The sequence below is a fragment of the Trachinotus anak genome, unplaced genomic scaffold, assembly GCF_046630095.1.
Source record: "Trachinotus anak isolate AG129_WGS33_773 ecotype Australia unplaced genomic scaffold, CSIRO_AGI_Tana_v1 ptg000014l, whole genome shotgun sequence".
NCBI lineage: Eukaryota > Metazoa > Chordata > Actinopteri > Carangiformes > Carangidae > Trachinotus > Trachinotus anak.
In genome coordinates this window covers 13019716-13046288 of record NW_027273865.1, presented here as the reverse complement: position 1 = coordinate 13046288, position 26573 = coordinate 13019716, and the positions used below count along the sequence as shown (strand labels likewise).

At 40.6% G+C, this 26573-nt stretch overlaps 2 protein-coding genes across 4 annotated transcripts in view; one reads left to right on the top strand and one right to left on the bottom strand.

Moving 5' to 3' along the window:
- Window positions 1–3492: 3492 nt before the first annotated feature.
- On the bottom strand, window positions 3493–19894 carry igsf10 (immunoglobulin superfamily, member 10). 3 transcript variants are annotated; one of them, XM_071496535.1, is made up of 10 exons: window positions 19188–19894; window positions 18578–18858; window positions 15538–15667; window positions 14673–15063; window positions 13277–14044; window positions 11301–13112; window positions 9519–11162; window positions 7880–8783; window positions 6014–6380; window positions 3493–5922 (listed from the first exon to the last, which is right to left on the bottom strand). In XM_071496535.1, exons 2-10 carry the CDS (start codon window positions 18778–18780, stop codon window positions 4372–4374), a joined length of 7770 nt encoding a protein of 2589 aa, XP_071352636.1. In that variant the 5' UTR covers window positions 18781–18858; window positions 19188–19894; the 3' UTR covers window positions 3493–4371. The 3 variants fall into 3 exon arrangements, with proteins under 3 accessions (XP_071352636.1, XP_071352633.1, XP_071352634.1); XM_071496532.1 differs by having other exon boundaries at window positions 19203–19894; XM_071496533.1 differs by having other exon boundaries at window positions 18578–19894.
- aadac (arylacetamide deacetylase) overlaps window positions 18612–26573 on the top strand; it is a 29802-nt gene continuing 21840 nt past the window's right edge. The window contains exon 1 of the mRNA XM_071496537.1: window positions 18612–18750. The gene's annotated coding sequence lies outside the window, so the exon portion shown is untranslated. The remainder of the gene's footprint in view (window positions 18751–26573) is intronic.

Below are 26573 nucleotides of genomic sequence, written 5' to 3'. Positions count from 1 at the left end.
GGGAGGTGCAAAGATGCATCTGTCTTACTTGTGGTTGGAAGGTGGAGGTGTGGATTCTATAAAGCTGGTGTGAAATTCCAGCATCACCATAGGTACTGGGAGAGTCGCTGATTTTCTCTATGAGCAAATCTGTGTGTGCATCCACAAATCTGTGTGTTGAAAGGGTTTTCTCACCTATAGGCTTCGACTGTGGCGAAAAGGAGGCAAGTGATCCACTTCATTCTGACAGGGATTTTACTAGCTGCCAAGTTTGCTGCTTCAAAGAGGTAAGACAGACTCTCTGAGCTAACAGAGAAGCACTGTCTGAGACGGCTGCTGGTCAGCTCCCAGCAGTCCTCTCCAGAGATCTCAGTTTCCATGTTCAGGCTCCTAGCATTCTGGTTTAAGTATGGAATTCATACCACAGACCAAAAATATCTATATCTAAGGGTCTCACCCTTCCCTGGTTTCCCTCGTCAATCTGCTCTGTAGACTTTATCCTTCCTTTCCACTTTTTCTCACTTAGCCCTCAGTCTCCTCTTTTTTTACTCGGCTGTGATTACTAAGCCCTGATGTTCCCCACACAGAGATAATACATATTGTACATTCAGATTCAAAAATACACATGAATTCTTAAATAAATAGAAGATTGTACATTTTTTCTTTCATTCCTGCTAAAGAAATGCATACTGACTGTATTTTTAATTTAACTATTATCTGGAAATGTTTGATTCAAAGACTTTTTGATGTCATCACAGAAAAAGCACAGGTGTGATTAATAACATTGACATCCCATCTAGTTCTTCCCTTGTGCATGTTTGCAAACAGTTGCTTAATTACATCCAGCTGATATAGAGCAACATTAGCATACACATGGAGACATGTTTCAAGACACCTGACGAACATCAGTCGAATAGTCAGTCTCCCTCTGGATCAGTTTTTGGCCGATATCAAGGCCAATGAGAAAGAAAATAGAAATAGTGCGTTCAGTTTGCCTTTTAGACAACACTGACAAACTGATTTTCCAACAGAAAAACCTGAAAACAAATCTCTAGATCTCTACCAGGATTGTGTTTTTTTTTCATGTGTTTATTAAATAAAATTACTATCAGCCATATACTGATGTTTTTCTAACTCCTACATATTGATATCAGTATAAGCCTTAAAACTCCACTATCAGTCATACTGCAAACTAGCTCATATACTCACTGAGAAATAAGGGGCCCTGCTGTATAAAGTACTGTATGTATGTACTGTGTAAGATAAAAAACATTGGTCACTTAACGCATTCACTAAACAGAAAAATATACTCTAAATAAATACTTTAAATAGCTGATACGGATTGTTAAGTAGAATCACTGACTTATTGAGTGACTGAACAGATCTGGCCTGGACTGATTCCTGATGTGAAGAACAACAGCCCTGCTGATGGATGGAGACATGGAGAACACTGCGGCAGGGGTTGCTGTTTGAACAAAGCATCTATTGTTATATGTTCCCTTGAGTTTGGGCAGAGTTTAGAGACTATGTTGCAGCAAAGATTGTATTAGTGGTCAAATGTGAGCAAGCTGGCAGTTGAAATCTGATTAAAAAAGTAGAGGTAATTGTGAAAACTCAATCTGCTTCCAGGAAATATGACTTGTGCGTTCTGTGAGTCCTGTGGAGAAGGTGGACTGTGGGGTAATGAGGGCAATCTTCCCTGCAAGAAGTCATTGGATTCTGTGCAGATTTGCTTCTGTTTTTCCACAGACCTCAAGGTGGCCAAGGGGCGGCAATATTTTTACCTTTCTCAGGGTTTGTTTATTCGTCTTGTGAAATGGTAGAGGTAGTGCAACTCTTCACGTTGACACGTCCCATTTCAACAGCTGTGACCAGAGACTGGGTTCAGAGGTACAGTATATTTGACCTGGGAAAGGTGAAATTCACACAGACACAGAAACACACACTGCTCCTTTCAGTAGCTTCTTATAAAACCATATTTTCAATGGTATGTGTTAGACGTTAATTCTTTTCCTTTAAACACCCAAGAGGAAAGGAGCAGATGAGAAAATCACGTTTAAAATCCTCATAAATACCTGAGTCACTGAAAGATAAACTCCATCATTCTCCAAACAAGAACCACAAAACCAGAACTTAACAAATAAACTCTTCACCATCCAGAGGGCACATAGAGCCAGACATAAAGAAGATGTTAATTTGTGTTTGATTGTCGCCTAGCTCACATATGAAAACACTTTTCTCTCAAATCATGGAGTAAGTTGCCTGCATTCCAAAGTTTATGGAAGACAATTCCCTCTTTCCCATGTCTGTCTGGGTCATGTCACACTGCTGCAGACTGGCTCTAAACTATGGAAAAAAAAGTTTTTTTCTAAGATCACACAAACTTATTTTATTGGATTTTTATTTATACACACTTGAGGACTAAACACTGACTCTTTTTTTTTGCAGCTGTTAGATATTGGAAACCACCGTATATTAATCATGTCATATTAAAGGTCATTAGGAAGACACTGTGGGGAAGACAGATATCTCTTTATCAGAGACATTTTATGATATGGCCTATATAGAAAAAACAATACTGAGGGAATTTATAATGTATGATATTTCTTATCCCACTCCCATGCACTATAGTGGGTTTAAACATAAACATGTAACTCTGACATTAATGTAAAATTTAATCTGCTGGGACACAGAATCAATTCATTCATTTCACGTCGTTTTTTTTTTGTTTCCTCTCCTCTGTTTTGATTGGTTTAAAAAAACATACCTAAGTACAAGTCACAGTATTATTTATGACCTTGCAAAAAGAACTTTTTTTGCCTATTTTAAATATACATCATTATAGGTGATTCCCAATTGGTGCCATTTACTGAGAAATTGTTTCCAGTTGTTGCCCTCAAGATAAAGATATTTGTCTTAATAAATACCCTTAAAGATTATATCAGCAAGCAGTCGCCAAAGAAGTGTGATTTGAGTGCAAACATCACTAAATAGTGGACCATATCATTCTCACATCTCTCAGGGACATTGATTCACCATTATTAATTCATGTTATTGTGTTTAAGTAACATCTTTTCTTCAATTATAATTTTGGAAACTGGAACATTACATCAAATCAATTTAAGATAGATTCATAATTTAACAATGCATTTCTCGATTCCTCTTTTCTGTCTCAACCTCTTCCCTCATCTCTCAGTTGCAGAAGGGCAGTAAAATCAGCACAAAATCACAAACAATAATCAGAGACTCCCCTGTGGGTAAGCACACTGGAGAGCTGGGTGAAGAACTATTTTCACAGCTGGAGAGTTAAAACTGTGTGTGTCTGGAAGGTTTCTATTGCCGCCACAGGCTGTACCTCCTGTAGACAGAGGCATAACTGGATACAGTGACCTTCACTGCAACAGCATCATATTAGTCGACTTGTGCCAACAGCCAATACAGTGATACATTTCATATATATAATACTTGTCTCATTGAAAAGATTTTGCTGCATCAAATAGCACAATAAAAACATTAAAAAGAAATGAATCATGTTTAATTCCATTTTTTCTCCTATATTTTGATAAAGTAGATACTACAAACAGATATACATATACTGTATTATTACAGATTAACATAATGTATAACATTACTATAAATTCTTGTGTACAACACAATAGACTGAGTGTGTTTTTGCATTTTTTTTTTTTTTTTACCAACAAACGGCACTGTGAATAGGCACAAAACAATCTGCTTTAAACTGTTATCAAAATATAAAACATGTAATAAAGAAATCTGATCTCATTCTGGTATGAAAGCTCTGTACTGTCCATGCAGATATGTATCCAGTGTAAAACAAGCCACATATTTCTTTTTTTAATAAATCTATTTTCTTCCACTGTGTAATTCACTGAATTGCCATTGAAAGCTATTTTAAAGCATAAAGCAACATGTCATGTCTTTCAGCCTGCTATACAATTTTTCTCCCCTTCTGTATACGTTGTAATAGTATCCTTATGTGTGGCCAGCAATGTCTGGTCAAAGAAATCACATTAGGTTAGACTCTATGCACTGGCTGTTTTGCTCCCATGAGGGCCACCTACAAATTTCCAGGCCCCCAGTTCCACAGTTACAATAACAACTTTCTAGCCCCAGACTGGGTTTTCCAGTGAAACCCCCCCCCCCCCCCCCCCCAAAAAAAATGTTCCTGTTAAAATATCTGTTTCCCTTCTCCTTTTGTGCTCTATTTATTTTTAATCCACATCTGTCACTTTTTCAAATAATATTCCACAAGCTGTGTTCCTCACAAATCCACATGTGAAGCATGTACTGTAAATTTCCGACACAACTTACCATGTCTGTTACTGTTTACATTCAGATATACCACTGTCCTCCCTCAATTATGTCTTTCTCTCACAGAACATGTACATATGTGACCTTTGAGTCTGTACCTAGGTGGTTCTTGGCCAGGCACTTGTATGTGCCAGAGTCTGAGACTGTGGGCCTCTGGATGATAAGTGTGCCCTGAGGGTGGAGCAGCTCACTACCCATAGGCCGGCCCTGTTCTGCTGTTGACAGAACTGAGTGATCGGGCAGCTGCCAAGTTATCTCTGGCTTGGGGATTCCCGTGGCGGCACAGTTGAGCTGGATAGGCGTCCCTGTCACTACCCTCACACTGGGAGTCGGCCCTGTTGTGATCCGTGGAGGATATGCAATGATAGCGACAGGGACAGTGAGCAAAGCCTCCCCAGCATCGTTCCGAGCTCTGCAGATGTAGTTCCCTCGATCGTGGAGAGTGGCATCTTGAACAACTAAAGTACCATTCTCTAACAACTGGTAACGCCCCAGGACTTGAGGCCGAGTAAAAGTGTGGCCACCAGGAATGGTCCAGTAGATCCTGGGTCTGGGACTCCCGTCAGATAGACAGTGAAGGAACAGCGGTTCCCCAGATACACTGCGTATAATGCCCCTAGGCCTTGTCAGGATGTAAGGCTTCTGTCCAATGTCCAAAATTATTAGCTTCTCTATGTAGCCCATGAAATTCTTGGCACCACAGCGGTACTTTCCAGAATCGTCTTTTTGAGGGTTGTAGATGATCAACGTGCCATCGTTACCTAGGTGGTGGCGAGAGCCATGAACTGGTCCACCAATAAACCGTGTTCCATTAGGTAAAGTCCAGATGATCTCTGGCATTGGGTGTCCATCGGCAGAGCAGTTCAGAACTGTGGTTTTCCCAATCCGAGACACAATACGTTCGTTGTAGGGGTTCTTGAAAATTGGCCTTCGGAGCATACTGGTGACCTCCAGTTGCACCACCATTACTGCCTCTCCCCCATCGTTCCTTGCCATGCATATGAACTCTGCTGTATCAGTTGGACGCACGTTACGAATCTCCAATGTCCCATTATGGTGGACATTGATCCTGCTGCCAGTGTATGGTGCCGTCAGGAAGATGTTATCAGGCATAATCCAAGTGATCCTAGGAGTGGGATCACCCTCAGCCTTACAGTCTATTAATTTCCTGGAGTATTTAGCAGCTACATCTTTGATTACAGTCCTGTTCTGGCGGTAGCCATTGATTACTGGTGGATTCCCATCTATATCAAGCTTGTAGAATTTTCTATTTTCTCCAGCAGGGTTGCGAGCTATACACACATACTCCCCAGCATCAATAAGCTTCACATCCCTGATATCCAGAGAACCATTGACATGCATTAGGTAGCGTTCATTCGATGCTGCAATTACATCATTTGTGGGCAGCATCCACAGGATTTTGGGTTTGGGTTCCCCAAGGGCTTCGCAGTCAAAGCGGATGTTCCCTCCAGGCCTCACCCTGGCATAGGTCTGACTGGGTGGACGTATCCTGGGAGCAGCAGTAACCACAGTGATATGTACATGCATCTCATCCTTGCCCACCTGGTTCTCAGCATAACAAGTGTAGTCCCCTTCCTCTGACATACCAACCTGGAGAAACATGACATTGTTGTAACACTGATGTAAAATTTGTTTCTTCTAATTTTTGTGGGTGTTTTGTTTGTTTTGTACAATAGCATACCTGGTTTAGGTAAAGTGTTCCATTGTCAAACAGTGTGTAGCGCCGTGCTCGTCCTCCGCCACTGCTGGCATCAGACTGCAGAGCACTGTTGACCACTGTACCATCTGGTAGACCCCAGGAGATCTCTGGCTTTGGTGCCCCTGAGGCTTTACAGTCAACTGTCAAGTTATTACCATAGGATACCTGCTTCTTGCCATAGAGTTTAGGCTCTATCTTGGCTGGCTTCATTGACACGCTGACCCTCATGAGTTGGAGATCATCGCCAATCTTACTTCGTGCCACACACAGATATTCTCCAGTATCTTTATCACCCACAGTGTTAATGATAAGTGTACCATTATCCAATACCTGGATTCTGCTGCCCATCCTGGAGAAATATATGACAGAAAATTTGATTAGTGATTTAACATGAGTGGCACACAGAATAAAGCCAAATATGAGTGGGCACCATTTACTATAGCCTGGGATAAATTACATATAATGCTGTCATTGCACAAGTTACTATAGTGTACAAGTTGTCAATGTTGATAACTAATACAGCTTGTTTGAACAGTTCATAAAAAAACAAACCAAGACCAGGAAATACTAAAATTCCTGTGAAATGAAAAAAACAACAAAGGAAACACAAAGGAGAACACTGTGGTTGAAAATAAAATGTCCAATATTTAAAAATAGACACCAAATTAACTACTTACAACAAACAAACATGTACATTCATTTTCTTGAGAAGAGGCTTAGTATTTTACGATCTAACCAGTAAACTAAACCTCAGCGTTGGTAACACATTTAACACCAGCATTGCATTTCCATGTGTTTTTTTGAAAAGAACACTTTCTGCTTCTTTCCTCAGACAAGAAACTTTTTACAGGTATGGGATCTTAAGGAGCACAGTCCATAAGCTAATATTGTTATGGTACCCTCATGTTTCTATACTGGTGTTTTGATTTGAACATGCCTTTTTTATGTCTTCAGTTGTTCTTTTATTCTCGTTTTCTCTCTACTCCATAGAAAGCAATGGAGAATATACAATATTAATTGAGACTGTACTGCCGTTAATTGTTGCCAAGGGAATCATATCTCAATATAATGAGATATGATGACCTTCTAAACTTAGTACTGTATGTATTTTGAGTTTAAAGAAAAGCTGAAAATCATACTTATATGTTAATCACACCGAACAGGCTAATGAAAACAATAATAACTTATTAGTCTGTGTAATCATGATTATAGCCTCATGGTATTGCATTTTTATGAGACCAAAATCCAAAATACAGATGAAATCCCTTCAGATCATATTTAATCACTGTATCACCAGTGTTTTCATTTCAATTTTTATCTGACTGATCTGATTTTTGCTCCAGGACACATGAGGTTATTACTTGAATAAGTATGATCAAGCTCAGTAGTGTATTCTCTGACACATAATACACATATGGAGCAAATAATCACCACATCAAAACAGTGACTCCATTCTTCTTTTATAAGGGAGATATCCCAAAGGGTCAATGCAGGGAACTAATAATAAAAAGAAACATGATACATGATATTATACTATGAAAACAAGATGTTAAATGAAAACTGACATATTTCACCAATGTTAATACAATCATCCCTTGCGATGTTACCTTCTTTAGCATTAGAATATATCAAGTTTATGCGAAACAACTCTCAAAAACATTTCTATTGTTCAAGTGAGCTTGTTTCAAATTTAAGTTAGACATGCAAATTTCTGGACATCAGGTCCTCAGTGCATGAATGGAATCTTATAACTAACTACTAACTACACCACCCCAGGAAAACCATGAACTTTCTTCCAAGAAACAGTTATCATGTTTTCTCTACTTTTACTGCTCAAGGTAATCTTACCTGTGCCACTGGTCCACCACAGCTTTAGAAGGTAGCCTCCACATGATCCTAGGTTTGGGGTTTCCTGTAGCTGAACAGTTTAGTCTCAACTGATCCCCAAAGGACAACTCTGTCACGCGCTGGGATGTCTCCACTATTTGAGGTGCAGTTTCCTGCCTCTCAATGGTCAGAGTCACCACCCTTCGCTCTGAACCAGTAGAGCTGGTAGCAATACATTCATATTTCCCGCTGTCTGCTGTAGTCACATCCTGAATTTGGAGCGTCCCATTCTCATACACTGATATCCTTGGGTCTCTGGCAGGTCTGTTAGATTGCACTATTGTCCCATCATGGAGGACCCAGTGAATAACAGGCTGAGGGCTGCCTTGGCCAGTGCAGGGTAGCCACAAGTTCTGACTTACACTAGCTTTGAGCTGCTGCCTTTTCTCCTCCATGATGCCTGGTGGAGCTGCTACCACCTGCAGTCGGACTGTAGCGGTATCAGCTCCAGCGGGATTACTGGCGATGCATTTGTAATGACCTCTGTCATAAACAGTCACATGTTCAATGACAAGAGTCCCCTCAGCAGATACTGATACCCTTCCCTTCTCAGTGTTTTGACCTCTGACTTGGGTCCGGTTGGCCAGGATCCAGGATATCATGGGTGTGGGTCGACCCTCTGCTTTACATTTCATCTCCACAGTGTTTCCTGCATGAGATTTTATCTCACGCGTTTTTGGCTCCAGGATGCGTGAGGGGTAGGCCACCACTGAGAGGGTGACAACAAGCTTATCTGATCCGTGATCATTCTCAGCTAGACAGAGGTATTGGCCACGATCCTTAATGTTGGCATTCTGGATGAACAGTGTGCCATTGCTCAACACCTCAAACTTGCCCATCCTCCCCTTAAGGGTAACAGTGCTTCCTGAAGAACAGAGAAAGACAGTTTCTTCATGACAATATACTGTACATTACTCACAATAAAATAACAAAAAATCATTATAAGTAGTGTTACTCTAGGTTACAGCTTAAAATAACAATAGTTAATATTGTTATTTTTATTTACTTTATTACCATTTGTATTGTTTTTTAATTTTTCTCTTTTCTCATTGTTTTTATTTATTGTTACTATGTTAATAAAATAATGAAAACATATATAAACGTTATCATAAGACGAATACAAATCCGATACTTCAGTCAGTACACTCACTTGTAGCACACTGTGTACACAGTATACTCACTAGCACAGTGCGTGAATTTTAACAGGGTGAGAAGTGTCCATCATTTTACTGCATCTTGCTGTACTTGTCTGCTTATGATCTCAAAAGAGAATGCGTGTCTATGGAACGATTAGGGTACGAATTGAGACACAGCCAAAGAGTACACATAATTACCTAAAGACAATGCCACAACCAAACACATTATTTCAGACCCCCTTGATCAACAACATGGTGTTCCATGATCTTTAAAATCTGAAAAATACACTCTCATTTACATGGCATTACTGCTCCTAGATATCCTAGATACATATACAAATATGCTGTACAGCTGTGCCTAAAAATAACTTTTTCGTGACTTTTAGAATACAATTACCCTACACCTGAACCTTTTCTAGCTTTTCTTTTCTCAATACCAACAATGAATGTAACAGTTTCTGTACCTGTGCTTGAGGAGAAGCGTTTCCAGGTTATATCTGGCTGAGGATTTCCAACAGCCTCACATGGCAAGAAAGCATCAGAGTTGGACAAAACGGTAAAGCTGGCTGCATTGCCCCCAACTACCTTAGGTTTGCTTGTCATGACCTGTGTTGTGGGTGCAAGGCCAGCAATATTGGCACTAGTGTCATTGCCAGTGACATGATAATTCACAGTAGAAATGGCATTGTGTGTGTCTATGTTGTTGTATGGCTCTGGGGTGTTGATGTATCCTTTCTCAGCTGTAAGGTTGGTCACTGTGTCAAATTCAAGGCCTTTATCTGCACTACCTCTGGCAGAGCTGCTTTGTACAGTAGGTCTAATTGTTCTCATTGGTGGCCTGTGAGTGATGTGACCATTGTTCCTCTGTGTTGGTGGTCTGATGTTGCTGTGGACTCTTGTCTGAACTGTTGTGTAAGACCATTTTGTAGTAGCTGGCATCAGTGTGGTGGTAGGGTCATATTTTGAGGTGATAAAAGGTGTCTTGGGTGTAGTATAAGCTGGTAAACTGCTAGATGTGCTCCAGGCAAATTCCTCATACAAATCAGTCTCCTCCTGTGATGTTTGGTCAGTGGAAACAGCTACTGCGGTTCTGTCCTCTTTCCTAGATGGTGTGTACAGGGGCTCGTAGAGTGTAACAGTCCGTTGAGGTAGTTGGGTTGTCTCTATGGTAGATACCATAGTTGATGCTTCTGTAGTTGAAGCCTCAGTTGTGGTAATAGGATTAACTTTAGTGATTCTAGGTTTCTTGAAAGGTCTCCTGCTCCCAAAGGGCCTTCTTCTCCGCCCTTGCCGTCCTCTTGTCCCACCAGGGCTCTGTCTAATTACAAACCAATCATCAGGGAGTCCACCAGACCCAGATGATAAGGCTTCATCAGGATTTTTAATTGAAGGGGGTTTGACAGTAGGTGGAGAGGGTAGAGTCTGTGATTCTGGTGGCGTTTCAGCAGTGGTGGAGTACCTGGAGTAATAGGAAGAAGTGGTAGTAGTTATATGTTGCATGCTGGGTCCCAGTGTTGTGAACTCAAAATCTGCAGAGGATAAATCTCCATAATCATCATCTACTGGGCTCTCCCTGCTTTCTGTGCGTCTGGATGGGGATAGAGTCTCAGGTTCAGCCACTGAGTTTGCGGTGGTGGTGGGCATAGCAGCAGGGGTTGTGGTTAAAGTCACTGTTGTAGTTTGAGTGGTAGTTGATGTTTTTGGGGTGATTAATGGCCTCCTTAGCCTGCCAAGTATCTTTTCCCTCTCTCTGCCTCCAAACAGCCTGTCCCATGGAATTCTTCCACGAATAACCTTAGAGGCTCGTGTAGTAGTGATCGTGGTTGAGTCAGATGGTTCTTTAGTTGTGGTCAAAAATGGATTCATTGTAGGGTCAGACTCTGGGGCATCAGCAGAGGTTACGTAGCCACTAGAATCATCTGGCTTAGACACTTGATGGGTGAAGGGAGCATTTATAGTCATGTAATAGTTTGTGGAGGAGGCTGCTGTTTTTTGTGTAGTGGCAGGTCTCTCAGTACTACGTAAATATGAACTGGAGGAAGCTGATGGTGTGACCACCTGCACATCAGTGGCTGCTGTCCTCTTTTTGTCTTCATCAGAATTACATTCTGGGGGAAACAATAAACAAAAAAAGGATGAGGAAACACAGACTCATAAAACATGGGCTAACATAACACACAATCAAACATGAAGCAAAAAACGTAAGTTTAGTCTATTACAAAAAAATAAAAAACAAGGCTGCTTACTTGTAGTCATTTCAATTCGATATGGCACTGTGGCATTCCCCTCTTTCTTCACTGAGGGCTGTTTCAGTTTATTGATGAAGGACTGTATGTCAGTGATCCTGTTGGGTTTTATGATCCTCCTGCGGCCTTGGAAGGTCCTCCTGCGGCCGCCTCCTCTGCCATTCTTGTGTGGGATGATATGGATCTGCTGCTGGGAGATGATGGTGGATCCTGCAGACAGGCGTGGGGATTTGATTGTTTGGGTGGTGTGGAAGGTGATCTCGTCTTGCTGTTTCTCTGTGGTGGTGATGGCTGTGAATGTGGTCCGGCTTTCTGGGTCTGTGTGGATGACTAGCTCCACTGGGCCTGGTCTACCCCTCATTGGAGTAATGTTAGGGTCCGTGGTAAATGAAAGTGCCGCCCCCGTTGATGTCTCTGGCTCTGCAGGTTGTTTTCCTGAGAGCTGGAGCTGAGTTTCTTGAGTAGTGTCTGTCACAGTAAGTTGGAGTGTGACTGGGTGCATGTTTGAGGGTGGCTCACTGGTTCTTTCTAGGACATAAAACTCTGTGTTCTCAACAAAACGTGGATTGTCTGTGAATGTGGACTTGACCGGTGTAGAGTCTGACTGCATATTTGGCTCTGTTGTTGGTGTGTTTGTGTTTTCTGTTATTTTACTTGAATCAATGTGATTGCTAACTGTGGTTTCCATAACAGCAGTTTGATGCGCCCCAGTTGTTGCTAAAATATGACCCTGACCTATCTGTGTGGCTGTTGTTGTTTCAGTCCAGCTGTCTTGCCTAAATATTCCATTTTCTCCTTGATTATCTGTAGTTGGTTTGACTATCCTTGGCACAACGATGAGAAGGTCTTCCATATGACCCTCACCGGAGCCAATTTCACCATCACCAGAAAGACGTGAGTCTTCATAGTTTACCCTATCTTTCTCAGTGTCACTCTTTATTCTTGACCCATCTTGAGCCTTCTTCATTAATTCAGCGAATTTCTGTGGGTCTACTTTCCTGGAGGCTTTATCAAAGACCCTACTACTCCAGATGCGTCTGTTGCTGACTGACCCCCTCCTTCTCTGTCCCAGTCTACCTCCAGAGCCTCCTCTGCCCTGTGATCTGAGTCTGGGGTAAGGTCGATCTGAGGTGACAGTCTTGGATTCCTGACTAGTTCTGTCAGAGGGACTGAAAGAGGGGATCTCATTGAGGGTGACTGCCTTTTCTGTAAAGCTAGGGTCTGCCTTGACCTCCATTTCCATCCCTGACCCCTCCCCATCCAAATCTGTCACCTTTTCAGACGTTTTTCCAGTTACCGTCACCTGAGACACGAGCAGGTCAACTCCCAGGTGATTAGCAACCAAACACCTATAAAACCCTCTGCCCCTCTCTGTGAGCCCCTGAATCAGCAGAGTCCCATTCTTATATACTTTTTTGTTCCCATGAGACTTATCCAGTACTGAGTGATCAGGGAGGATCCACTGTACTGAGGCCTCAGGATTCCCTGAAGAGCTACAGTCGAATACCAGATTTTCACCCATTGGCCTTGAAAGTTGGACACCGTTGACCTCAGTTTCTTCCACATCAGGGGACAGAACAGTCACTCGAAACACAAGGATATCCGCATCCAGGTAGTTTGTGGCAATGCACCGGTACAGGCCTGTGTCTGAGGCATCTGCACCCCGTAGAGTGAGCTTCCCTTCCGCAGTGATTATGATCCTTCTGTCCTCACTGGAGTATGGGGCTCTGACCTTACTTCCATCAGGTAAAATCCACTCCAACAATGGCTTTGGCTCGCCCTGAATTTGACAGCTCAATTGTGCCACACCACCTATGTTAAAAATAAAATATATATTTTATTACAGTAATTATTACTTTCATATTTAAAAACATACAACATTTTTAGTCTTTTAAGTTCAGTTAAGAGTGAAGTGAAAGATATAAAGTCATATTAGCTATTGAGTAATTTATTAAAAATTAATCTCTAACTCCCACCTGTAAGTACAGTGTGCTCAGTCTTGGTTTGATTGTCTCTCTTGATCATGGTCCAGGAATAGCGGTCCCTCTTAGGTGATGTTTTTTCCACACGTAGTTTGACCACAGACTGGTACTTAATATGCAGAGTAGAGAACGTGGTAGTAGTGCGGTCGAGCTGAAAGCTCACCTCTCCCTGCATCAACCACGCAGGGGAGGCTTTAATCTCGGCTTCAATGTTTGTATAAATTCCTTCTTCTCCTTCTTTTGTTTTGACCTGACTATACCTGTACACCATTTCTGGGCTTCTGGCCAGCATTAAACCTCTCTCTAGCCTCATGGAAGAGTCACTGTAGGTGGCTAGGATCTGCCACAGCTGCTGGATGTGTTCGTAGTCAATGTTACATACCAAATATGTGGTTATGCCAGCGGTAAGCACGGTGACATTGTTCCCCTCCTCCTCCTCCAAGGTTTGTGTCAGGTTCTCGAAAGCTGAGGGCCTCTGGACTGTGCAGGATAGACTGCCATCACTGTGAAAGTGGTCAGTTAGGTTCATTTGTATGGAGCCTAATGGGGCAATGAAGTCCTTGGGGGAAACTGGAGTGAAGTCCCCCTCATCCAGGCTGATGTTCTTCTGCTTTAGATGGGGTTGGATCCAGGGTTTGGTACAAGTGAAGGCATCACTGGTGAGAAGGGATAGAGGGCTGTTGTGGTAAGGGGCAGGGCTTTCACACACAGGACACAGCTGTCCTCTCGGATATCTCCTGTCTCGTTTGCATTTCAGCACACCTGGAAACATTTAAATCAAGTGATGTAGCGTTAAGCTGGTTGTATGTAGGAAAAGAACATTTACAGTTTCCACATTATGGGCCAGCCAAACCAAAACCGATCATTAAAACTTACCACCATACAGAAACTGTAATTTATGAGCTGACTTTCGCATTAGCCAAGTCATGAATAAAAGATATAACTTTGGTTATTCTGTGTCTTTAGTGTATTGTGTGGCCCTGATGATGTGAAAAGGATATAATTTCTGCCTCCAGCACTGTTTCTGCAAAGATTTATATTTTTCCCTTGGATGTGCCTTTCTTCCTGGGGATACTGTCCCACATTTGTAGTGAGAGAAAACATACCACTTCATACCACAAATCTGAGCAGAATAACCTATTGAAGTACTAACTAGTCAGAAAGTTTTCCAGATGTGTCTTAACAGATGTGTCATGTTCAAGCTGCTAGTAAATGTGGGTTCACAAAGGTTTAGATCAGTGTTGTTTTTGCATTCATGCAAGGGAAAGTGTGAAGACTAAGAAAGATTTCTTCATCAAGAAAGGAGGGATCCTTTTCCCTTGTAAAAATTACAGGCTTACACCTCTCTAAATTCTTTCAGATGGTTCCGAAGCAAACATCATCTTCTTACCTGTGTTTCTCTGTGCCCACATGGGGAACCACTTCATACGGCAATCACATGCCCAGGGGTTGCCATGGAGGAAGACGTTCTCTAACTGGCTGCAGCCTGAGAAAATATCTGCAGGCAGAGTGGTGAGGAGGTTGTCTGACAGGTGGATGTTTCTAACTGAGGACACCTTGAACACTTGGCTGTGTCTCAGTGTGATGAATGTGTCTGGGTGGAGCTGCTGGAGGTGGTTACCCTCCAGATGGACCAACTGGAGGTTGGTTAGGCCATAGAAAGCTTCTGGGCTGATGAACACGATGTGGTTGTGGTCCATGTGGAGTCTCAGCAGACTCTCCAGGCCTTTGAATGTCTCTTTGTTGATTTTTTTAACTTTATTATAGGACATCTTCAGGACCTGTGGGAACAAGGTTGAGAAGTTGGAGATTGTTTGTCAAAACAATGTTGACTTAAGACTATTAACACACAGAGCACAGTATTAACAGATATCTTGAAATGTCAAAAGTAATTATAAGTAATTATTACTTTCAAATATAATTTGAAAGTAATTTACTTAAACTGAAAAAGTCCATGTAAGCAGTTACTGGAGAGCATCCTTTATATCAAATACATTTAAGTGGAATATAATAATGCCCTCTTTTTCGGCAGATATTAACACCAAGAACCATCTGCTTATGCAGGGATGAAATTACACTGTACAGTCCTAATTTTTGTGTCATCATGCACAAATATTGAACTAAACTATATAATGGTGACATGCCTTTAACACTACTATATGCTTTTCTTATTCAAGTTCAGTGAACTTGTACCCCAGTATAACAAGACAGGTCTGTAATCTGTTTGAAAGAGACTAACAAACACATGATTTTACCTGTAAGGACTTGAGGTCTTGGAAGGCCCTGTCTTCAATACTGTGTATAGTGTTGCTGTGCAGCATCAACAGCTCTAAGTTCTCCAGTCCCGAAAGATCATTTTCTCTCAAGACAGTTATACTGTTGTACCTAAAAGCAGAGAAGGGGAAAAGAGACTTCAGCTAATCTGCTCAAAAGAATCATGTTATTTATAAAAGTTACTGAGAATTAATTAGATTAGACTCCTGCTCAGGTTGAGGGTGGCTGGGCTATGCTGTTAAATGATTGATATCTTCAAAATGCATGTTTAACAAGAAGTTGCCCCACCCTAACAAAAATTTAAAAAAATTATAATTTGGGAGATGTCAGTTAGGAACAGTCTCTATACAGTCTGCCCATCCAGTGATGAGAAGAGGTCTAATCAGACAAATAAGTGAAAACACCGGTGTAGGTGAATCACAGGTGTGTAGGGCATTTAGCATATTTGATATCAGTGTTAGGCTCGATACTTGTCACTCATTCCAGGTATTGTAAGCTTTTTTTTTTTTACTTTAATACATCAGTCCTTCTGAGCAGTAAATATGAAAATCTTAATTGTTTTTGTTAGGAATGAGGCAAAATTCAAGCTGCGAAAATGAATCAATAAATTGAATATTCAACATTAAAATGAATCTGCAACTATCTTTTGATAACTGCTTTAACATTTCAGTAATTTTCAAGCAAGGATTGCCATGAACTCCTCGATTACAGCTTCTTAAATGTGAGGATTTGCTGCCTGTCATATATGACAATAAATTCAGTATCTTTGGGTTGTTGATTGTTGGTCTCACAAAACAGGCAAAGACATCACCTTAGGCAGATTAATTGATGATGAAAATAAGAGCTTTAGCCCTTAACAAAACACAAGATAACTAATATCCACCTAGTATCTATAACAGTATATCAATGTAAATTACGTTGTAGTTCTGTTGTTTGTCACTGACAATAATCTGATGTTCCCTTACTTCATCATGCACTTGTGCAACAAGTGTGCAGCAGAACATATATTCTACATATAACACATATTCTCTTATTGGAATATACAGAAGTTACAACTGAAGATTTTCCAACATCAAACAGGATTTGATTTGAATTATGGAGATACTTCTCTTTAAGTCCGTGCGCTCCCACTAAGGTGTTCTTGCTTGCTTTTGCTGATTAGATCACTCCACTAGTTTAACTTTAAGTGGAAATACACTGGGTGTTCTGTAGTGTCACCACAGCTGTATGCCTCTGCCGACCAGTCAAGTTGCACCTCACATCCATGTCTGTCCAGACTCTTATAATTAATGTAGTGAAGACTTTCAAGGAATCTAATAATAGGAATTAACTGTAATTTTTGGTGAAATTGAAGTTATTTTACTGAGAAAAACAAAAAAGACTCAAATACCTAGTATGGGTTCACATGCTTGGCCAATAAAGTTGATTCTGATACAACACAAAGTTGTAGCCATCTCAGACAATGCTTCAAATATGCATTTTGCTGCAGAGAAGCTACAAATTCTTACACATGGATGCTTCAGATTCATCTACAACCTGTCGGCGCAGACGATCCACAGTTTTAAGGTGGGCACCCAAGATTAGTGTCACCAATTCAGTATCCGACCAAAATATGAAATACACTCATAATCTCCCTTTCTGTTCCTTAGTTATTGAGTTGAATAATAGCCAGAAAATCATTTTTTCAAAATATTATGACAGTGATTATGTCAGTGAAGTTGACCTTTGACTATATAAAATGTCATGATTTTATCCTGCTATACATTTATATGACCTTTTTCATAATAATTCTTGAGTGATGGTAAGAATGTGTTTTGTGAGGTCATGGTGACTTTGACCTTTGACTACCAAAATCTACTCCATCCTTGAGTCTAAGTGAACGTTTCTGCCAAATATGAATAAATTCCCCCAATATCACGTTCACAAGAACGGGCCGGATGGGTGGACGGGTGACCCAGAAACATAACGCCTTTGGCCATGGCTGTCATCAGCACAGAGACATAATAAAAATGAAAGAGGTCTAACAAAACTGAAAACGGGAATCAGCCACAGACTGAACATGACACACTCGCAATGTCCTGTTCAGTTTTTCATGGCAGACATTTAGACTTATCACTGCAGGAACAACACAGATGTGACTAACAACACTGCAGATTGCTCAGTTCCATTACATGTCAAAGTCAAAGTAAGCCATGCCAGTGAGCCTCACGCACAATAAAAGTGGAATGAAACCATTATTCATGTTATTAACTACACCTGTGCTAATCGGGCTATGACAATGCCTGTTGACCTGTGTGAACAGTGTCGTATTACAATCCCGGGGAAGAGGCCTAATCAGGAAAAATCAGTGAAAACACCTGTGGGAATGTAACATAGCTGTAAATGGCTGGTTACATTTTTTTTTTTTCATCAGTCAAGCTAAAGGTAAGGTACCTTAACAAAATACGCGCTACAGAGTATCAGAGTATATTTTTGTGTTTGATGTATATGTCTGTATGGACAGCCACCCTTAGGAACAGACACAAATGTGACACCTTACTACCGCTCTGTTTAGGCTACAGGCACAGAGGGGCAGACGCGGGAGTTTGGCTCTTCTTTGCAGAAGAAAAGACAACCAGAGAGGCGGTTGTACCAGAAGCTGAGAGTACAGAGCTGGTAGTTATCTAACGTTAAAGCTAAACTGTGTAGTTTAAAACAGCTATTAGCTATAGCTGAGCTCGGCTAACTCAAAGTTTTAAGATAACCTCCATGTTAGCTATTTAACTTCCCACTGTCACAAATTTAAGGTATAAAGTCATCTACTGTAATGTTCAATGAACGAGTATTACTTCCAATTAAATCTTTATTTCAGTGTTGATAATGTACTTATTTTACTAATGGTGTGTAGCAGTTTTAAACTTTGACAATCAGCTGGACAATATGTGTTTCTCTATAATGTTATTCCAGCTTGTACAGTCCAAGCCCCCCCCCCCGGTATATCTCCAGTTCTCCGGTTTGGACAGAAAGAGAAAAATATCTCACCCGAGGTTAATTCTTTCCACAGCTGGCTGGATGTGGTCAGGTATCGCGGTCAGGTATCTGAAGGTGCAGTGCACCTCCGTGGGGACGTAACAGGCGCATGATTTGGGGCAGCCGCCGCTCGTCGGCAGCACAGCCGCCAGGACCAACAGAGCCTCCAGCAGCCACCTCCACAGGTACGAAGCGCCGCAGCCACACACGCTCATTGTGCCCAGGTATGGGGCTTCAGCTGCGCGGGCAAGGGGGGGGGCTACACTCTGTCCTGAACCATTAATGAAACCCACCTGGCGAAAGAGGTACAGGGTGTTGTAACATTACTTCACTTAGGAATAATGATAGATAGATAAAGCAGATAAATCGGGCAAGATTTTTCCTTTACAAATTGTGTTCCTTTTCATTTTTGTCTATTTATATATTTATTAACCCTTATCTATGAAAGAAAAAAAAAATAGTTAGAGAGCACTCCTACAATTATTAGGAGAATCCATGCATCTCGAGAAATATAACATGCAAAATCTTATGCAGACATGATAAATATAGACCTATAAAAAACACAACTGGATTTTAAGCATGAAAAAAAACAAACAAACAAAAAAAAAAACAAAACACAAACTCTAGTCTCCCACACCGTGCTCCAACAGCTGTAGAAAACGAACTGCTGCGCTTGTAGGATTGTTAAAAACCCGATGAGAGAGTCCGCATTCAGGTTCAGTGGTTCCCCAGTTCGAGTCCTCAGATAAGTCCACTGTGTGTGTCGGAGTCGCGGAGGGATGGCAGTCAGCAGCGGAGCACACACTTCGGTCTCCCCCGCCCCCCTGTACTGAGCTGTAATGTAATCCCAGAGTAACTGCAACTATGAAATACTCATGGAAGTGCTCTGTTTTAAATACCACGAGTCTGCCACACTGTTTAACGCCAACATAAACACACAAAAAAATCTTCCTCAACTTGAATTACTGAGGACAAAAGTGGAATTCTTAATTTCTGTCAAAAAAAACAAACTAATATCTGACTTATGTGATTAAATAGGTCACAAAATTGTTTGCACAGAAGCACTGCAGCTCAGAGGAAGAATGCTTCCCTGATGTAAGCTATTAGATATGGCTCCCAAATAATTTTCTGTTTTTGCTTGATCTTGGCTCTTTATTATAGCTGTAAATACTTAGTGATTAAATATGGACATGGTATGACAACAACCCCAAGCTCATCTACACCACAAACTCTTTGTGAAACTCTTTGTGCCAGATGAAAGCTCTTTCCAATCACGATGTTCAAGGACAAATGTGTTTCAGATGAGCTTATTAGGCATTCTACTTTCTTCTTCCCTATCAAATGGGCCATTTGAATCTGTTGTTTTTATTTGGGTGTTTTGCTTATGATTAAAGCCACAAGCCAACAATCCTTCCAGGCATGTGGGGGTCAGTTTCTTTTTTGTCTTTTTCCAAAATACAGTTCTCTTGACTGGTTTGTTGGAACCCAAGAGTCCCTCTGTTCCCTTGAATCAGCTTATTTAGAGGCAAAGTCTTTTACCTTACATTCTGCTGTTCGTACAGTATTTGACCGAATCAGCTGTCTTACATGTCTGTCTTTCTGTGACTTTTAAGTGTCATACTTTGAAGTTACACTGCATGAGTATTGGTGGTATCAGATGCAGGTGTTTTGAAACTCAGTATAATTCAGAGCTGAGCTTTAAATATCAACAGTGAGAGCTGAAATTTTGTGACTTGGAGGCAATATTCAGTTCAGTCAGGGCATGTACCTCCGATCAGTCTCTTCCAGTGCTCAGAGAAAATGACTCCTGACACATCGCAAAATTTGAACAATGGCTGATTGCCAACTTTAACTCTACATGCCTTCCATTTGTAGGTGACTCATTGTGTCTGCCGCTGCCAAAATTTCAGAGTCATTCACTTGTAAACAGTATTTATGAAAGAGCATCCATCAAACCACAGCTCAAGTAGTCTTTAAATCATACCATGTGTGTTTGAGCCTCCCAATACTATGTTCCCTCTCACAAAGCTGCTGGTTCACCACATCCCACATCCACACTGTTAAACATCAACAAACATGCACACACTCTGGACACTCACGCATGCACACAGATATTCTGTTGTCACATTTTAATAAGCACTGCCTTTAGTAATACAGAAGACTGTTAATGACTGCAGTATAACTTCTCAGTGTTATTGGAGCCACAGAGGAATAAGCAAGTCGATCAGATAACTTCACCACAAATGTGTTAGTGGGCGAGTAATTTGCATGAAATGAGGGTTTATGGGGATCCCTGTCATCAATTACTTCAGGTCACAGGCGAGGTTTGCATCATGTTCCATCGCTTGTGTCATCATTATTGTTTACTTGAACATCTGGACAACACATGTGGACAACACTACTTCTCTTCTCTTCTCTTCTCTTCTCTTCTCTTCTCTTCTCTTCTCTTCTCTTCTCTTCTCTTCTCTTCTCTTCTCTCACCCAGAAACCACAAACTGTAATTGATCTGCTCCAGCTGTTATTACTGTAAATGAAGAGCAATGCAACAGTCAGTGTGTGGTTACTTTCTTGTAAATGTGTCCATGTATTACACTTGATTGCCAAAAGTGATGATGAAGGACTATTAATCCTACTGTATATTCAGTCAGAGGCTTCTCAGCCACATTTTCTTGTATTGACAGCCACAAATGTTATTTACTTAGCACCCTTCATGACCACTGGTCTGTTCTCATCTCTTAGAAGTAATCTCAATACAAACAAGACTTAATTCAATTAGGCAGGATTTCATGCTCATTTCTAAACCTCAATCAAAGTGGATTTAATCTGCTAACAGAGAAGATTTTTCTTCAAGGAAGGCACATAGTAGAGTTAATTATGTCTTGATCCAAGTCATCATTATAACTGAAAAGTTAAGCCTCTTCTTAGAGATGGCAAATTGCAGTGATAAGAGGTTTAGAGGGTTGAGAAAAGGAGATGAGGGGAAGAGCACAGCTTGCAACAGGTTTTTTGGGTGTTTTCATGTGCACAGCTATGTGGCCAAAGCAGTGTGATTTGTTTGTTTGCAATTCTGCTGATCACAAAGTTGAGTCTGGTCCATCTTTTTTCTGGCCAAGGACACTGTTTCCCTTTTGGCTTTAATTTACTCAAGATGAGGGAGTACTATAAGTACTGTGATACTCTTCAAGCTACAATTATCAAAATGTTCTGGAGATTAAATTGGGATTCCTGGTTGATTTTTAAATGACTTTGATCTTGCTGTATGTTAAATCCCCTGTGTTTGCACACACACTTTATCCCCTCACAGACTGGCTAATAGCGGGAAAGGCTTCCTTCTTTGCTCTACACTATAGTCTAAAGGGAGTGTAGAGGGAAAGTTCAGCTGTTAAAAGTCACAGCTAGCTGGTAGGCTCTGAGGAATTTGTAGACACATACAGCATTGGCCTCAGCTCCTCACATTCACTGCTCGATTATGACTGGGGGCCCAGTCATAACCCTCTGTGGGAGGTGAATGGCAGGAATAGTGTGGTTTGGAAAAAATATCACCTTACATGAGACACTCTCTCAACATCCTTGACATGTTTTTCCTCATGTGTGGAATTCTCTCCTATTGATTGAGCACATTTTGTGTTCTCTTTCATGTTTCATTTATCAATGTTTCAGATTAGACACGTATTTGTATTTGGGGGTACAGACTAAAACAGACTAATTTCTGAGCATGTCAGCTGACAAATAGTCTAAGTTTAGTTTGAAGTGGTAGAATAGTCTATCTTCATTGCCTTATCATTGAAGCCTTTGTGTCTAAACATCTGTTTGCAGGTGTCCTGGCTCTGGCAGCATGTTTTATAGAGCGGTAAACTGAACAGACAGCATCTCTTAAACAGTTTTGAAAGAGAAGAATAAGCATCAAAGTAATAGTAGTAGCATACAGTACATAAAGGGAGACAGAAAAATATTTATCGTAGTGTAAGCCCATATTTGGGTAGGTTGAGAAAGATAGGAATTACAAAATGCAAGCCAAGCATAGGCATAGGCCAGTAATGTGTGGGTGGATAGCAAGGAATTCTTTTCTTTTTTTTTTTTTACTTTGAAGGTCGATATGGCAGAAATGGCCAGTGGGATCAGCTCTTGCTGTTACAGTTTGGATTCTTATCTGTTCAGTCATTGATTCCAGACCTGCAGCCTGGGAGTTATTCATCCACCATATCACCCAAAGTTTGCATGTTTCATCCATTTATTTGCATTCTCTGCATTTTTAATAGACGTCAGCTTCTGTTTGTCCTTTATGAGAATTCAGGTTTGTGTGATTTCAGGAGGCAAAGTGAGTCTTATCATAGACTACTTGTCATTTGGTGGGTTGTCCTCTATATTTATTGAGTTCGTCAGTATGTGCTCCACTCTCACCATCAAGACTGATAAATCTGATGTGGTACATGTTGGTGTTTTACGTGGGTATGTTTGTAATCTGTCTCGCACACTGTTAGATTTCTCTGTTTTCTTTAGCTTTGTTGATATTATGGAACTGAAAGGAGGCAATGACTTGTGATTACACCGTGTACTGTATACCATACTGTATGTCTTTATGTGTGTAAGGGAATGACATAGGGTTTGCATGTGTGTGTAGCTATGTAGTGTAGTGGTAGCAGTGTAGTGTGTGTGAGATTGTGTGTTTTATAGTAATCTAGTTCCTGGAATATGGTTCTGTGACTTCACTCCTGCACAGGCTCGGACTCAAGTTTTATAGACTCTCAACAACTGTTCTCTTCTCTTGACACACCTGATCAATTTGACAATAGTCATATGTGTTAACAGCTGTCTGTCATGAGTCTAATGACCTTTTGCCCCTTTAGGGCCAGAATGTATCTGGCTCAGTCAAAGAAATGTAGGATACTTTTTTAAAATCTTGACCTATCAGTTTGGTTTTGTAGAAGTCTTACAACACTGTTAATGCACTTCATGCTGATATACCAGGTGGCCTGACTGATGTTAAGATGATAAGTCTTACCACATTAAACAAGGTCAGTGGAATTTGCTCATTTCAAAAACATATGTGACAAATTATCTCTAAAAAACAAACTGTCCATGACAGACCACTCATTTGTCATTGCATTCTTGTGTCAGATAATGATAACTTATTTCACAACAGTTACCACTATTTAAAAGTTAAATGATTCTTTAACACATGTTGAAATTTTCAGCTGTTGTTAACCCCCCCATTAAATTTTTGTCTTATACTACTTACAATCCGAGCGTCCAAACCTCCTGGACAGCCCGCCACCCAAACCTCCATCTGCAGGACACTGACTGCTCTCCACTGGCTTCAGATGCCATGATCTAGATTTTGTGGACAAGGCGTTCTGTTGGTGTGTGAGTGGATCTATTTAATGCCTCGCTTGTTTTGGTTGAATAGATTCCATTACTACAACAAACTGAAAAATGCACCAGTTGCTCCGAACAGACCTGTAACATACTGTAACAGGTTTTTCTTAATGTTACACTTCTTTTGACAAATGGGGTTGCTGTAAACAAGTTGCAAGAAAGTATTAGTTTCAAAATCAAGTTGTAGTTAAGTGTACATGGTGCATAATTTAAAACATTTTAAGCAAGAAGATTTCCAATGTCTCTTAACCCCTGTCAAGGCGTTTTTGCAAAGCTCTAGTTATGTGTTTTTAAATTGTAATGGTGGTGGTACAAAATTGTTTACTTTTGAGTCAAAGTTTATATGTTTAGCAAATTGCATTAAATTTTGCTTAACATTCATCAACTTATTGCCACCCTGAATACCAACACTTTGTAGTGTTTTTGCATGAACGTGCTGGAGCTGTAAGAAGCATGACCTCAATTGACATTTAAAGTCTGTCACAGTTAACACATTCTTCTTCCTCTTGTGAATGTGAATATATGTGTGTGTGCATCCTTGTGCATGGGCATGTGTGTTTATGTGTGCGTATGTGTAAAGAGATCCAGTGCAACACACTGAAGTGACATGTGCACATACTGTAATGTGTTTGTGTATGTCTCTGGGCAGCCACGCAGGCCAGGGATGTTTAAATAAAGCTGTGTCAAACACATTTCTATGCTTTTGGAGGCAGCTTACTCGATTTGTATCTTGGGGATGTGAGAACAAGATAATTTGCAAAAGAACTTTCTCACAAAGATTTCACTCATACATTAAAGTGATTGCTTGCTTGATGGATTGATTTAGTGAACAATGGCAGTAATTTCAGTTTTGATGCATACATTCCATCATTAATAAATGCATAACTGCATGATTACTTGTATCTCATGGTTGTCATGTTTAAGACATAAAGTTTTTCATTTTTTATTCTCTGAAGATCTTATTTTTCATAATGGACTCACAAATCATGGATTTGTGGCTGCAGCACCGCAGTAAGTCATGTTGTGTATGAATACACTTTTGAGTTTATGTCTAACTCAAGGCTTTCTGCCCAGAAATAGTTAGAGTTTGGAATTTGGTGATATTTTTACCCAGAAATATTATTGGGGCCTGAAACCAAGTTGGCTGCTTGGCATTGACCTAGTCATTGCTGATTTACGAACACGTCACTGACTGCCATCTCTGTCACTGAGCACATAAATCATGTTGATAGTGAAAAGAGTTCTGGGCACATGCAGGATCGTCATGATGCTGGAGATTCTTAACAGGCCGCTCGATGAGTTTATGATGGATCTCTGTTTTCCAGCTCTGGGATCAGCAGGATCTTCTCATTGTCATGACTGTAATGTGGGTGTTTCAGGGTCATTGAGCACTGAGTATTTTACCCTGCAAGACTACAACGAAATAAAACCAGATGGTTGGATTTTGGTCTTATGAATATACATATGAACAGAGGTTAGAAAAAAACTGGAGTGTGAACAACAAAAGTAATTTATTTCCACTCAGCTCCCTCTTCCCTCTTGTTCTAGATGGCCTTGGCAAAAATCTGTTGGGCTCAGAATTTGTCACTGGCTTCAGTTGTCCATGTCTTTTTGTTCTCCAGATTTCATCAGGCTCTTGCTAAACAGTGTGGGGGAAAATTAAATTAGTTGCTTTCTGAGGAGAGAGCTCTACTGAACTTAGCTGAACTTTGTCACATTTTTAATTGCCCTTACCTACCCTTACCCCTCCTAACTCTGGAACTGAGTCTGCAGTGTAGACTGTAGGCAGCAGTCAGTGGACTTATTACAATTTGCACTTGTGTGTGCTTATGTGGCGATATGTGTAATAATCTGTCCAGATGTGTTATATCAGCTTTTTCCACACGCATACTTTGATTGAAATGAGAAATATTGTTTAAGCAACTGGGAACAGACCTTTGATAAATAACCTCCCACTGCAAAATGTAGAATAAATTATAGAGATTTTTTTATCACTGACTTGGTTCTGCTGAATATAAATACATTGTATTATCAGTGTAAATGCCAGATGTACTGATCTGAAATATGTTTTGAAGCTGTGATATATCAGTAACTTTTACGGCTGTTTTTAATTAGTCTCACCTTCATCAGTCATCAATTTGTTACCACTGGCTAGTTTTATGAATTACACTGCTGTTTGTCAACAACCATTTGCGCCCCAAGGTAATATTTATCTCGTTCAGTGTCAAACTAGAGGCCATTTTGTAGTTTCTCACGAATTCGCTTTAAATAGCTTTTACAGTAACAGAGAAAGATGTAAACAATAATTTTTTCCTGGTATGCTTTGCTGAACTATCAATTTGCCCTCCACTGAATGTCTGTTTATAAACTTAAAAGGTGTAACAACCTCACTGGTTACATCTAGCTGTTTCAGCGTATTAGGTTGAGTATTATGTCACATGGTCTTTCACAGTAAAACAGCTATTATTTTTATGCCTCCGGCAATAGGCAGGACTAGAGGCTGTGGTTTTCGGGTTGTCTGTCCATCCATCCATACATCCATACATACGTATGTCTGTCCTATTCTAACGGACAAGATATTTCTAGCTTGTGTGACGCCTGGGTGTACCACAACATTATGAATGAAATGTGC